Here is a 13,561-nt window from a genome sequence, read left to right as displayed (position 1 = left end):
CAATATTATTTCTCATAACTGGATAACTGACATCACAAAATGTGTCATTTTATCTCTATTTATTGATTTTTGCTTTATATTATTTTATCTCAATTTTGATTTAATATCTCACAATTATTTTTCATAATTGTGGCTATACATCTCACAATGGACCCTTCTCAGGGAGTTTGATTGACAAAGCGATCTGACCAATCATACTTCGCCATCCGCCATTTTGTCCAACAAAGTAGTCAGGAGAGTTAGTAGATCAACATGGGAGGATTTGAACTTGAAAAACGGAGTGTACTGACGCCTTTCTGCGGTTAAAACAACATTCCTTATGTTCATTCATGTTTATTTGATGCTATAAATGAACTAGAAGGAAGAGATGATCGGTTCACGAACAGCTTTAACTGAGGCTCTACAGCGTTCTGTCAGACACATTAAAGAGCCACAAAACGGTATTTAGGCATTGTTTAAATTTCTTTAAAAAAAAAAAAACATTTGAAAGGTGAGACTTTGTTTAATATCAAAAGTAGCCCAAAAGTAACCTGGTCTGTCCTGTCTGTCAGCGCGTTGTCAGTGTCCTCTCTGCTCCGCTATGTATTTTTCAATGCGTGAGAACATGGTGTGGCGTGAGAGCGGCGTAGCTTGTCGAACATAGCAACAGTAACTAAAGGGAGCGGGTCTTTGCGAACGGTCAATTGCGACTTAATATATCACAGTTGCATATTTATTTTTTTATATAATTGTGCCTTTATATCTCACAATTGTGACAATTAACTTTATTTATTTTTTAAATCGTTTCATAGATTGGACATTTTTAGCATATGCATTGCATTTCAGTATCTCACTGCGACGGATGAAGACCTCCGCACGTCCGCCAAATCGATCGTGACATCATCACCACTCGTCTTCAGCTAATTAGCATGGCTCAGAGGCGAGGGGATCTGATCAATGTCTCGCTTTGAAAAGGGCAAAACTGCCTCTTAAAGCTCTCTCCGTCCCAGACTCCTCTGATTATTTGTGCTGGTTATCTCCTGCCACTCTCGGCATGGTGGTTGCCCTTTATTAGCGGTTAAATGTGTTTGTCACGCTCATGTTTCTCTGACCAGCCCTAGCGTGGAGATAGTGGATCAGAGAAAAGAAGGCAAGTGAGGCCTCAGTGCGTTTGCCAGGAGGAGGGCCATCCTTGTTTACTCCTCTGAGCTTTTGTTTGGCTCTGGAGCCGATGAGAAGTGGATTTGAGAGAAATAATCTCTCACCGTTCCGCGGCTGTCTGAAGGCCTTGAATCTCTCTCCCGCTCATTGGTTTTGTGTCATGTCTCATTGTGTAGTGAATAGCTAGTCATTCAGTAGCTCAGGTATGGAGAGAATCACTTTTTGAAAGTCGCAGTGATATATTTGAAACGACAATGCCTAAGATACAGTAAAAGAGTAATTATCGCATGACCCGAGGCGTTCATGCTTTTGGCTTGCCACATTACGAGCGTAATCATATTACGCCGCACATAACTAGTGATAACAAGAGAATTTATTACACATAATTGGCGTAACTCCACAGTGCTGTAAATGTTAAGATGCCTTTTTCTGATGCTTGGGCTCTATAAATAGTCACGCATGCATGTTTTGTCTTCATAGGCCTGTTTTATTTTGAGCCTGTCCGATACATGTTTACAGCGATGCTTGTTCCTGGAGTGCCTTTGCGAGCAGAGCTGCGGTTTCCTCTTCCTCCTGAGAAGCCTGTGCCAAAAGGATACAAAACCCTGAAAGCAACATCTCACTTCTGATCTGAGCACACAAGTGTCAAACACAGCACCAAAAAGAAACAGCTGTACAAGAGCTATTAATATAACCTCACAGCTCGGGAGGTGTAACTTTGTTGCCCCTTTTTTCCGCTCCCTGGATAGTCACGCAGAGGAAAGTATTTTCACTTTCTGCATGAACATGTAAAACGAAGAATGGCAAACCCACAAAAGCGATGGAACTCCCTGTGAACTGCCCAGAGACTGTGTTTACAGGGACGACCACAAGCCAGTAACAACAAAGACAGGTTTTGGCAGCAAAGTTTTAATAGCCATGCCTATTAAAGAGCCCTGCCAATGGCCTCTTTTGTGTTATACATTAACATGAAATTGGTCCTGGAACGCTCTCAGACTAACCAAAGCAGCATGTTGAAAGCCAAGTTCAATAATATGTTTTGAATAAAGATGTGATGTGTTCTCTCCGGTTTGATGAAATGGAAGGAGATGTCCATCAAGGATGGTTTTGGGGGGAATGAGAGCAGTGATTTAGGAATTTCATTTCTCTGTTTTTATTTGCCCTAGTTTGCTCTTGCGTGCTTATATAAATTGTCCTCATTCATGTTGGACCAGAACTTCTTGTAAAACCTTAATTCAGAAATTATTCTTATTACATTTTTATTCTTTAAATGATTTAATTTCCCTTTTGCAGCATACTTGTCCTACCCTCTTTCTGTTTTGCCTTATATTTTACACTTAAGAATTGGGTTGTTCATCAGGTTATGTCAGGTTATTCAGGTCATTTAAAAAAAAAAAAAAAGGGAACCAAATGATGTTCAGTTCTGTTAACGGTTTTCTCACGTGTATTCTTCTTCCCATGCGGATGCTTTCCTGCACTAGAGTTAGGTGCGCCTCTATACCGCTACCAAATCTACAGCGCAACCATTTGATTCCTGTTTGAATGACACTTTTGAACTGATTCTTTTTAGTGAATCATAAACATACAGTGCGCCTAGTGTAGAGTAATCCCCAAATAGATGGCTCTTAAGATTGGCAGTGGAATTGCATTCCCTAACCAAATATTTCTTCCTTTATTACTATAGAAGCATTAATGGAACCGGTTAAAAAAAACTGGATTCCCACCCCTTCTCATGAGTTTTGGCTGGAAGACAATACTCAAATATTATATTATTTTTGCTGTGCGTGTTGGTTAACGATGAGACACAAGGATGGTAATCAAAACATCCTATTGGACCAATTAGTAGTGTGAATCTTTCTTTTTTTCTTAGCATCTGCCTCTTGCCTCCATTCCTTGAAACTCTTGTTATTGTCCCCATTGAGAGCTGAGAGAGGCTTCTGGACACCATTTGGCATCCAAGTGGTTGGACGCCTTGTTCTCCAGTGCAACCCCTCTCATTTCACACGTCCTCCCCCATTATCATATCAATTGATGCAGCTTGTAGGAAACAAAGTGAGGTTATGGGAACCACCTAGAGCAACATGCACCATTAAACATCAATGCAAGGGGACTAGCACATATGCAAGTTCAGCCTTGTTTACCAAGATGGAAGACTGGCAGTGTATGTTTCTCGAACTCTTACAGCTCACGGTCCTCCCTCTGAACCCTAAATCAAGTTTAAATCTGTTTTACACACCATGGTTTTATTCTATTGACATTTGTTCTGTGCGGCAATTTACATGGATTTAATAGGCAGCGTGCTCTTGTGTTTTAAGATACCTTTTTATTGTAGCATATTTTTTTATTGTGGACTCTGACCCCTGGGTATGACCTAATGTTGTACCATGTACTTCCAAGAATCTCCTCATAATTTTTTTCCAGATGACTCACCATGGCTGGGATGTTTGGACATATCCCAGCATGCCTCTGGTGCGTGACCTGTCATCAAAGGGCAGAAGGGTTAGCCTGTGCTAGTACCTACATTCTCACCATGCTGAATTGCATCGTCTCTGCTCACTCCCTCACAAATCTGAATAGAAGAGTGCCGTTGCTTCATACGAACCTTAATCGCCAGTTTGATGTCCATTATTGTCTAAAGCCTCTTCAGTTCAGTCATGGGTATCAAAGGAAGGAACAGTTAATGCATTTTTTTTTTCTCACTCTCAGGCTGCGCAGTTTCTGAGTCATAAGAGGAAGTAGAATCAGGTCAGCCTGTATACAGGAAGGAAGGAACCACATACAGTTTCATTTTGAACATGTTCATTTGCGTCTGGTCATTTATATATTTTTTTTCTTCAGTCATTTGTCCGTTCAAACAAAACTGCAGATTTAAGCTTCATATGACCGTGTGCACTTGCTTCCTCTTGTAGTTTGATACGAGGGAGAAAGCATGCTATAATGGCAATGTAAATATTGTAATCTTTAATTGCAAAATAATAGATAGATCATGAGTTTCTGTTAACTTAATTCACACGGAAGATCCTCTAGTTAATCATTTCAAGAGGAAGGCGGGCGAGCATGCTTCATTGCCTGCATTAATTAAGCAAAGTCATTTTGCTGCTAATTAGCTGATTCTAAAAGGATCTGCTTTTTGTGTAATTAATTATCAAAGACACAATCGGCTGACTCGTATAGGGAAAAACCGCTCACACACGCAGCAGACGTGTCTTGAGTGCTCATTGTTGCGTCAGTTGAAAGCCTTTGCTCACATTCTCTGTTGTTTACTGTCTGTGTCTGATGGTTTCTTGTGAAGTTCTCCACATAAAGTGATGGTCTTTGACACTTACTGACTACAGTTAGCAGATGTATGCTTTAAAGCTGTCTGTTGTTGCATGTTGCAGATTATGGGCTAAAAAAGGGCTTGCTAAGACTGCCTTGTGTTTTTCAGCTCTTTCTCTGTGGGGTCCTCTTGTTGGTGTCAGGAAATGTGAGGTTTCATGCGGCCTTCATGTGGAGTTTGAAATATTGTCATTTTAAGTTGCATGCACAAGGATGACCACACAAAGTCATATTTATCCATGGGATGCTCTGAGCTCTCGTGACACCAGAGTAATGTAGACAAAGTAAAGGAACATGTTAACATCAAAGATGGAAGACAACTCTGCAGTTAATTTTATTGAATGGTTTAATTGGTTCATTGGGTTCATTGACCTGAAGTTTGTTCAACCTCAGTTCTATTTGCTGTCCTTCGGATGAGACGTAATACCGAGGTCCTGACTCTCTGTGGTCATTAAAAATCCCATGGCACTTCTCGTAAAGAGTGTCCTGGCCACCTTCCACCCATTGGCCCTTGCCAATCATGGCCTCCTAATAATCCCCATACACTGAATTGCCTCTATCACTCTCTCTCCTCTCCACCTATAGCTGGTGTGTGGTGAGCGCACTGGCGCCGTTGTACTGTGGCTGCTGTCGCATCATCCAAGTGGATGCCGCACACTGGTGGTGGTTGAGATTCCCTGATATGATTGTAAAGCGCTTTGGGTGTACAGTAGTACATATAAAAGCGCAATATAAATGCCTCATTCATTAATTCATTCATATTTGCCTTTTTCAATACAAATATGGTGTCACGTATGTAAACCTTAGAGTTAGTTCACCCAAATTTGTAAATTCTCTCTTCATTTACTCACCCTCATGTCGTTCCAAACCCGTAAGACTTTCGTTCATGTTCAGAACACAAATGGAAATAGTTTAATGTTGACAGTCATTATTGACAGTCCACACAACTACCACTTTTACACCTAAAAAAGTTCATGAAGAGATCGTAAAATTAATCCATATGAATCGAGCGGTTTAGTCCAAATTTTCTGAAGAGACTTCATCGCTTTAAATGATGAACAGATTGAATTTAGGCTTTTATTCACATATAAACATTCATCAACGCACTAATCAGATACGGTAAACTGAAGCTCGAGCATGCTTGCTTGACGTCTCGAGAAACAATGAGGTTCATTCTCAATGTGTTTGAGCTTCAAGCAAGAACTAATGAGGTGTCAGGCAGGTTCGGTTGAGCTTCTGTTTATGTTCGCTGATCAATGTTTATATGTGAATAAAAGCCTAAATTCAATCTGTTCATCATATAAAGCGATCGAGTCTCTTCCTAAATTTTGAACTGAACCGCTCGATTCATATGGATTAGTTTTACAGTCTCTTTATGAACTTTTTGAAGTGACAAAGTGCTAGTTGCTTGGACTTTCAATATCTTAAGATGAATGAAAATCTTATGGTTTGGAACTACATGAGGGTGAATAAATGATGACAGAATTAATCATTTTGGGTGAACCATCCCTTTAAGACCTGCTCTTCACTGATTGCCATAGGTTATTGAACAATAATGGTTATTTAATAAACCACTAGTTAATTCATAAATAAATCTCAATCAATATTAATATTTAATTTATGTATTGGTTATTATAATAATTATTAATTTATGTAATAATTCTAAGGATATTTGGGGAGATTTACTCATTTATTTAATAGTGATTTATCAATTACCCATTATTGTTCAATAACATTATTCAGTATTTTTATACATATTATTATTTTCATGCAAATTTGATCATTATTATACATGTTTAGTCTCTCTAGATCACAAGCCTTATAACCCATTAGATTAATCAACCTATCAAGTGATGTAGTATCCTGTAGTATTCAGCTATGCTTGTCTAATGGTATAACAGAAGTGACAGCAATTTTGACATCCATTGTTTTTGTTTTGACTACTTCCACATTTTTGTCTGACTTGAATGTGTGACATGTCATAATAGCGACTTCCTAACTCTGGAGTAGGGAACTAACCAGGTGCTCTTAAAGGGAGCAGTAGCTCAGTTTCAAATGGTAAATCGCGGTGCTAGAGTGGGTTGCCAAACTTGCCACATGTGGAATTTTCTGAACGTCCTCAAGAATCTAATATTGGGTTCTCTGAAGTGCTCTTCTTACTGTAAAGCAAAGTTATATCAGTCTCATTCAACCCTAATGGAGGCTAATTCCATGAATAAAACACAAGCGCATTGCAGAAGGCATTCGAGAGGGAACAGCGGGACAGTTAATACATTATTTTAGCCTGAAAGGGGACAGATTATTCAAAGTGAATGCAGAAAATAGACTGACACTGTCTTTCAAATGCTATTTTAGAGAGCTGATCCATTTCTGCACAAGAATTGTCATGCTGAAGAACCGCCAAATTATATAATTGCCTCTCCTTGAGTTCAAGGCCCAAGCAGGGCTCTTATAGCTCATCAAGTGAAAATGGCACATCCCTCTATTTCTTTCTACATGTCTTGTGGGAACTTCTCCATCTTTCCACAGTACTAACTTTGTTTCTGCCTCTGCTGTCTTATAGATGATTAGCATCATGCTAACTAGGTTTGTTTGCGAAGAAATAATAAGGTGTGCGAGCTGACAAAACAGTGACTGGCTTTTATTTTTGCCGCTTTAAATCTATGCTTGACACTACTGTAAAATGAAAACGTACTTTGAGCTTCTATAGGTCAATGAAGTCTTTTTTCACCAAAAAAAAGGAAACATTTTGACAGCAGAAGGTCTCACACGTCTGCCGATCTGTGAAGAAGGCAAATTTTTCAGCTCAAAAATAGTTTAACAAGCTTATACTTTTCCACAGGTGACAAGGTGGAGACATTCCCTGTCCTGGAGATAGACCAGAGCGAGATGGTGGACACCAACGGTGCTGGAGATGCCTTCGTTGGAGGTACTGTGCTACTAAACCATAAAGATATACTTTCAAAGGCCCATAATAACTTTAAACCAATAGCTCACGCAAAAATGTAAATTATGTTGTCATTCATTCCACCCTCATGTGATTGCCAACATGTATGACTTTCCTTTTTGTCTGTGGAACTGGTGATGCCAATGATTTCAACTATTTTTCTCTATACAATGAAAGTCAGTGGTGTCCAACTCCAAAACAACATTTTGACCCCTTTGACTATGGATTAAAAATCACTGAGACATTTTTCATAAAATGTCATAATCTTTTCTTTTGTGTTCAACATAAAGTAATTTCAGTCAGCACACAAATGGATTGAATTGTTGAAACAGGTGTTTAAGACTTGTCCTAGACAAAAGTATGTTTAAAGAAACAAAATAATAATAATGAAATACTTCATTTTTAGTATTAGTATTCTATAAACCCAATAATTAATGCATAAATCACAGAAGAAATAAATTCCAGTCAGCACACAAATGGATGTGGAATTGTTGAAACAGGTGTCCAAGACTCAGAATAGTCCTAGACGAAAGTATGTTTGATGGAAAATCACTATTGACAGGACAATTTAATCCAGAATTAGGTCTGATCTGTAACCTCTGGGAAACTGGGCCGTGATGCAAGAGCTCTGACTTATTTATTTCCTGTGCAGCTGCTCCGGAATGACACTTTATAGATCTATAGTAATATATACTTCATTTCATTTGGCTTAGCTTAGACGCATGAAGCCGCCAATGTACTATTGTACGTATTTAACCTCAGATAACACACTTAAGGGGAAATAGATGACTTTCATGATGGATTAGTGGAGTTTCCAGACTACCCACAGCCGTTATCATTAATCTGCGTGTTTTGCTAATAAGTGCGCGTTCAGATAGCCGCTGCGTGTCTACTCCGATCTGAACTGTGAAGTCATCCATCAAACGCGTAAAGCACGACGCTGTTTGGCTCCCCATGAAAAACAGAAATATCAATGTTGATCAAGCTGTTCGCAAGGGTCTTTCGGGTCCGCGTAATCTATCTTCATACGACGCCTCTTACGTGGCCCTCTGCTTCTCAAAGGCCAAGAGTCTGATTTGCTAACATGTCTTCCTGTAGCTCTTCCAGGACAACCTTTGCGACTAATAGAGCTGTGAGCGTGTTTGCTCAAACGTCGTATTGATTTTTTTAACTCCTTTATCCGTTCCAACAAGAGGTTGGAGGCCAGCTCTCTGCCACGTTGGAAAATGAATTTGCCAGCTGTTTTTCAATGCGCTGCTGCAGAGAGCAGAGATCTAGGTGGGAGGGTTCAGAGCCCGAGGGCAGCTGGAGGATTTCTGTATCGCACATCACTAAAGGGGGCCTTTTGCATCACCTTTCCCCCTTAAGCCTGATTTCCTTAATTTTTTAAAAGAAAGTACATGCAACAAAATCGATACCCAACCACTTTCTAAGCTAACAATCGCCGGCCTATGTTTGTGTGTGCTTTATGCGCTCGGATGTGTGTTCATGTGTGCGTTCATTAAACATATGTTTGTGCACGCTTTCGATTAGGATTAAATCTGTCTACTCTCTTGCACCCGGATTTGATTTGTCCTTTTTTCTTTTTCATTGTCTGGTTGCATGTGTGTGCAGGTTTCCTGTCTCAGCTGGTACAGGATAAGACCTTTGAGCAGTGCATCCGTGCTGGACACTACGCTGCTAACGTCATTATTCGCCACGCGGGCTGCACATTTCCAGAAAAGCCCGACTTCAAGTGATGGGCCGCTGAGAGACCGGAAGATTTGGCCACCCAAGTGTTTTATAGGATTAATGCCTTTTTTTTAATTGACTTTTTATCTTCTGTTCCTCTTTCCTCTCTTGTTCACGTGCCTGTTTTCTCTGTCTCACGGCCTAATTCAAACACAGAGACCTATTTCACGTCAAAAACTGTTTACAAAAGAGGAATTTCTATGTTGCAAATATTGATGGTTTTTACTTAAGCCATTTTAGTGATGAAGTTAGGAGTGGTGATCATGACCAGCATCTTTTCAGATGTGTTTACTAACAAAATTACCTTGATGACATGGTAATACCATACTGCTGTAACAACCGAAGCCGATATTTCAAATATACATTATAAAACCCAGACGAATCATTTGATCTTTATTGAAATCAAAAGCTTATTTTGTCTCAGAGGAATTGTGTTGGCTAGTCCTGCTGTCGTAAACCAAATGTGATTGTGAAAAGCACACTCAAATGTGTCATATACAAAGAAATCGGTTGTTTTGTGAGCACAACCTCTGCCAAATAAAAATAAAAGAGGCTCTTTTACTGCTGTCACTTTTATTCTTTTCCTAACCTTACAATTAGTCATGTAGACTATGTTTTGTTGCTTGAAATATGATTATATTGTGAATAATCTGTTTTTGGTTCAACAGAGAACCAGTGCTGAATTCAGAACCGCATACTAGCTACATACTACTCTTAATGTTTTGACCTTATGTTTCTATGGCTGGAATAGTAAGAGTAGTATGCTAGTATCCGGTTCCTAATTCAGCACAGGACTCAACTTTTGGCCTATTTTACTCTCTCAGCATCTCACCTCTGTGTTCTATTGGATGGTTAGAAAGCCTGCAGCTTCTTCCTGTCCCCTTGATGACAGTGGCAGGTCTGCAAGGTTCATCTCTGTGATATGGGATGAGGAGCAGCTATTTGTGAGCATCATTAGACTCAAGGTACAGCTGCCCCTTTGTCCCCGTGTGTGACCGCAATCATAGCGGATTCAGGTTCTGTCACTGACAAACGCGGTTTTGGACCCTGGCATCACCGAGCACATGGTTTTAAACAACCGTGAGTCCATGCGCAATCCTTAATGACAGCAAAGGACAAAGTCCTTGAGCACTATTTCACATTTTCAGCTCACACAGTCACGCTTGTGGGTGTGTGGGTTTTTTTTCACTTCTCTAATCCTCCTGCTGTGTTTTTTACAATGATGCTGGGTGTTTTTAAGACCTGCGAAAGTTGCCTTTGAGGTTTATAAAAGTAATTTGATTCACAGGTGTCTTGCAGTTGGACAAAATTTCAGTTAGTAGGTATACTGTAGATGACATTATGGAAGTTGGGAGAAGTCAACACTTTTAGTTGTGTTTCTGATCTAGAAATTGTACTTGCAATAATTTTAATACAAATAATTGTTAGGTACATGTATGTTCATGTTGTATTGCATACACTTTTGCTGCTATTGAGATGGGATATGGTTATGGTTAGTGACAGGTTTAGTGGAATCAGTACGTTTTAGAGTTGAATTGTATAAGTGCTAAATAAACGTGACTTACAAGGAAGGTCAACAGTGTAATTATTGATATTATACAGAAATTAATTACACTCTTAGAAAAAAAGGTTCTGTTGGGTTCTATATAGCCCTAGGGTTCTTGACTCATCAATTTAAAAAAAAAAAATATGCCAAAAAGTTTCTATATACAGAGAAATATCTTCAATGATTGCATAATACTTTTGTTTAATTATTTTAAAAATTCTAGTAGTAAACTGTTTACAAGCTGTTGAATTCATAAATTTAATCAAAATAAAAAATCAATTAGAACTAAATCCATAAAATGATCATAAAACCCATGACAGAACCCCCTAAAAGGTTCTATATAAGAAAGAAACTGGCAGAACCCTTATAGACACTTTTCTTCTAAGAATGTACATTTTAAAAAGTATAAGTACAACGTAAAAAGATGTATTACACAATAAGTGCACTGAAGCAAACTTTTTTTCAACATACAACTTGCTATAGGTCGGTCATTTCGTATTTTTTTTTACATTTTGTCAATTTTAAAGCAACTGGCACAGTTTATTTGAGACGACGAATAAGACCAGCAACTGTGACCTCATTTAAAGTTTATTCATTTCATAATGATTGATGCTTAATATGCTTAAAGCTATTTGGTTTGGTTTGGTCCACTGTAATAGCAAATATTGTTATATTTATATTATTTAAAAGAAGAAAACCATCTAGATACTGTACCATTCTAGGGAAATGATTGTTTGATTAGTTGGAACATTCAATGTAGTTCTAAAAGTAAAACCAGTATGTGGAAGGTCATCAGTTTGAGCTAATCTATTTACCCTACTGCTGTTATACCCTTGTGCTGAGCACTTATCATGACTCTGTCTGCATGTGAATATGAATGTGCCAGTGGTTGAAATATGCAAACATGAATAATTCCAACGTATCTGCGCAAACCGTAAACAAATGTACCTTCTCCTTTGGCATACAAATAAGTAACACTGACTTGTGATAGCCACACACAAAAAAAGGGTCTCAGGCTAAAAAATAATGCCGGTTATCACCTGACAGGTATTATGTTTAAGAAAAACGAATAATGGCTGTGACTTTAAATAACTGTGCTGCAACAGGTCAAATGAAACTAAAAAAGGCAGTGTGCTTATATTATTACAATATATAGTGTTGGTATGTCACACCCAGACCAGCTGCTGTAAGAAACTCATGCTGTTGTGTAAATCATGTTTCCAAAGAAAAAAGACAACCCTTTGGTGTCAGATCACCTTGATCAGGCTTTGCTGGAAGGCAATATGTAGGCTTTTGCCAAACTGTAACCACATCCTGCAGGGCTCAAGTTTTATTTAGTGTGCAATTTGTTTTCCTTTCAGGCACAGTAAAAAGTAACATGTCCATGGTTCAGATTGCCCTACGCTACACCAAATTTTCATCCGCAGGGCAAACCCACAGGCTTTCAGGTGCATTTGTAAACTCTCGTGGGGTTTTGTTGCAAATTTTGTTACAGAAAGGAAATGGGTTTAGATTTACTCCTATTATGTTGTTCCAGTTGTGGTGAAGCAAATTTCCCTGTATTTATTTGATGCTGGTATTTATATTGCAAACAAACAAATTAAATGCGCAACACCTTCTGAGCAATTATAAAATCGTATATAATTAAACAGTGTGAAACGTTTTTATAATTATGCATGTATTAATATGATATTGATCTGTGTCGTGCTGTATGGGTGATATTAAAAGTTTCATCTTCCTCTTCAAAAACATGGCACATCGGTAGGCTATATTTTTTTGTTTATTTTGTTTTTCTCACCTGTGCCATTTAGTTTGAGCATTTACAAAATCTAGCATAATTGCACACGGTGACATGGAAACGATTTTGTATGCATACATTCATGTCACAATAAGTGATATTAAAAGTTTCCTTTTCCTCTTCACAGACAGGGCACATTATGTCTCCTCTTTTCCCACCCATGCCATGTAGTCTGAAACAATGTACATTGTTTCCCAATGAGCGATGTGATGTCACATAGCGGTTACAGCGAGTTAGTCCTCCTCTGTGGCTGATGGAGTGCCGAAAGGGGAGGGTACTACTTTGTCACAGACTCCTATGTAGATTAACCTTTCAATTAGTTGTTATCAGGTTCCCTCTGCCTACGCGTGCGTTCATCTTCCGAATCAAACAGGACCCCTTTGGATTTATCAGGCTACTTTGCGCATATATCATCAGCTTCGCAAATAAGCGTGTTTTTATTGCTTAAACGAGGAGTGTGGAGAGATCGCGCGAGGAACTTAAAGGTAAATGTTCGCTTTGCCAGCGTTGTCGGGCATTTATCTCGGCGGTGTCTTGAGTGGCTTGTTATCGGTGGCATGTTTTAATCGTTCAAGTTTAAGTTGTCGTGAGTGATGTAACTTGACGCGAGCGGAGAAATTAATTCGGGCTATTAAGGTTATTGGGTTACACGAACCGCGCAAGTATCGCAAGCTACGGCTTGACCCGCATAAATGGAATTTTCCAGATGCTATCTGTTCTCTGTTGCTTGATCTTGAAATATGAGTGCATTTTGCATGCTTTGGACATTAGCGAGTAAACGACCTGCAGTCATCGTTTCATCTTTTTTAGTGTTTTAGAATAACGGGAATCATCTGCCATCATCGCCAGACATTCGCAGGATTTATAAATGTTGCCTATTTGTGTGCACTATCTTCGTGAGGATGTACGCGCGCTCGATAGTTCATGGCCTTTCATGTATTTTGCAAAGTGCAAACTAAATATTATATTATATTACAGTGCACACAGTACTGGGAATGCCAAGGATAACTTGGACTAATTATTCACCATTACATTATTCTCCAAAAAGTGTGACTAGGTCGATCTGCTCATATTGCAGTGT

At 38.9% G+C, this 13,561-nt stretch overlaps 2 protein-coding genes across 3 annotated transcripts in view; both read left to right on the top strand.

Annotated features, from left to right (window-relative positions):
• adka (adenosine kinase a) overlaps positions 1–10,812 on the top strand; it is a 148,780-nt gene extending 137,968 nt beyond the window's left edge. For both annotated transcript variants that reach the window (XM_079634952.1, XM_079634953.1), the window contains exons 10-11: positions 7,301–7,387; positions 9,020–10,812. In XM_079634952.1, the coding sequence (XP_079491078.1) occupies positions 7,301–7,387; positions 9,020–9,144 (212 nt within the window). In that variant the 3' untranslated portion in view covers positions 9,145–10,812. The remainder of the gene's footprint in view (positions 1–7,300; positions 7,388–9,019) is intronic.
• Positions 10,813–12,769: 1,957 nt separating this feature from the next.
• kat6b (K(lysine) acetyltransferase 6B) overlaps positions 12,770–13,561 on the top strand; it is a 43,452-nt gene continuing 42,660 nt past the window's right edge. The window contains exon 1 of the mRNA XM_079635665.1: positions 12,770–12,965. The gene's annotated coding sequence lies outside the window, so the exon portion shown is untranslated. The remainder of the gene's footprint in view (positions 12,966–13,561) is intronic.

The sequence above is a fragment of the Phoxinus phoxinus genome (assembly GCF_949152265.1).
Source record: "Phoxinus phoxinus genome assembly, chromosome: 14".
NCBI classification, from domain to species: Eukaryota; Metazoa; Chordata; class Actinopteri; order Cypriniformes; family Leuciscidae; genus Phoxinus; species Phoxinus phoxinus.
Note: the sequence above shows the minus strand (reverse complement) of the source record. Positions and strands in the feature narration are given on the sequence as shown.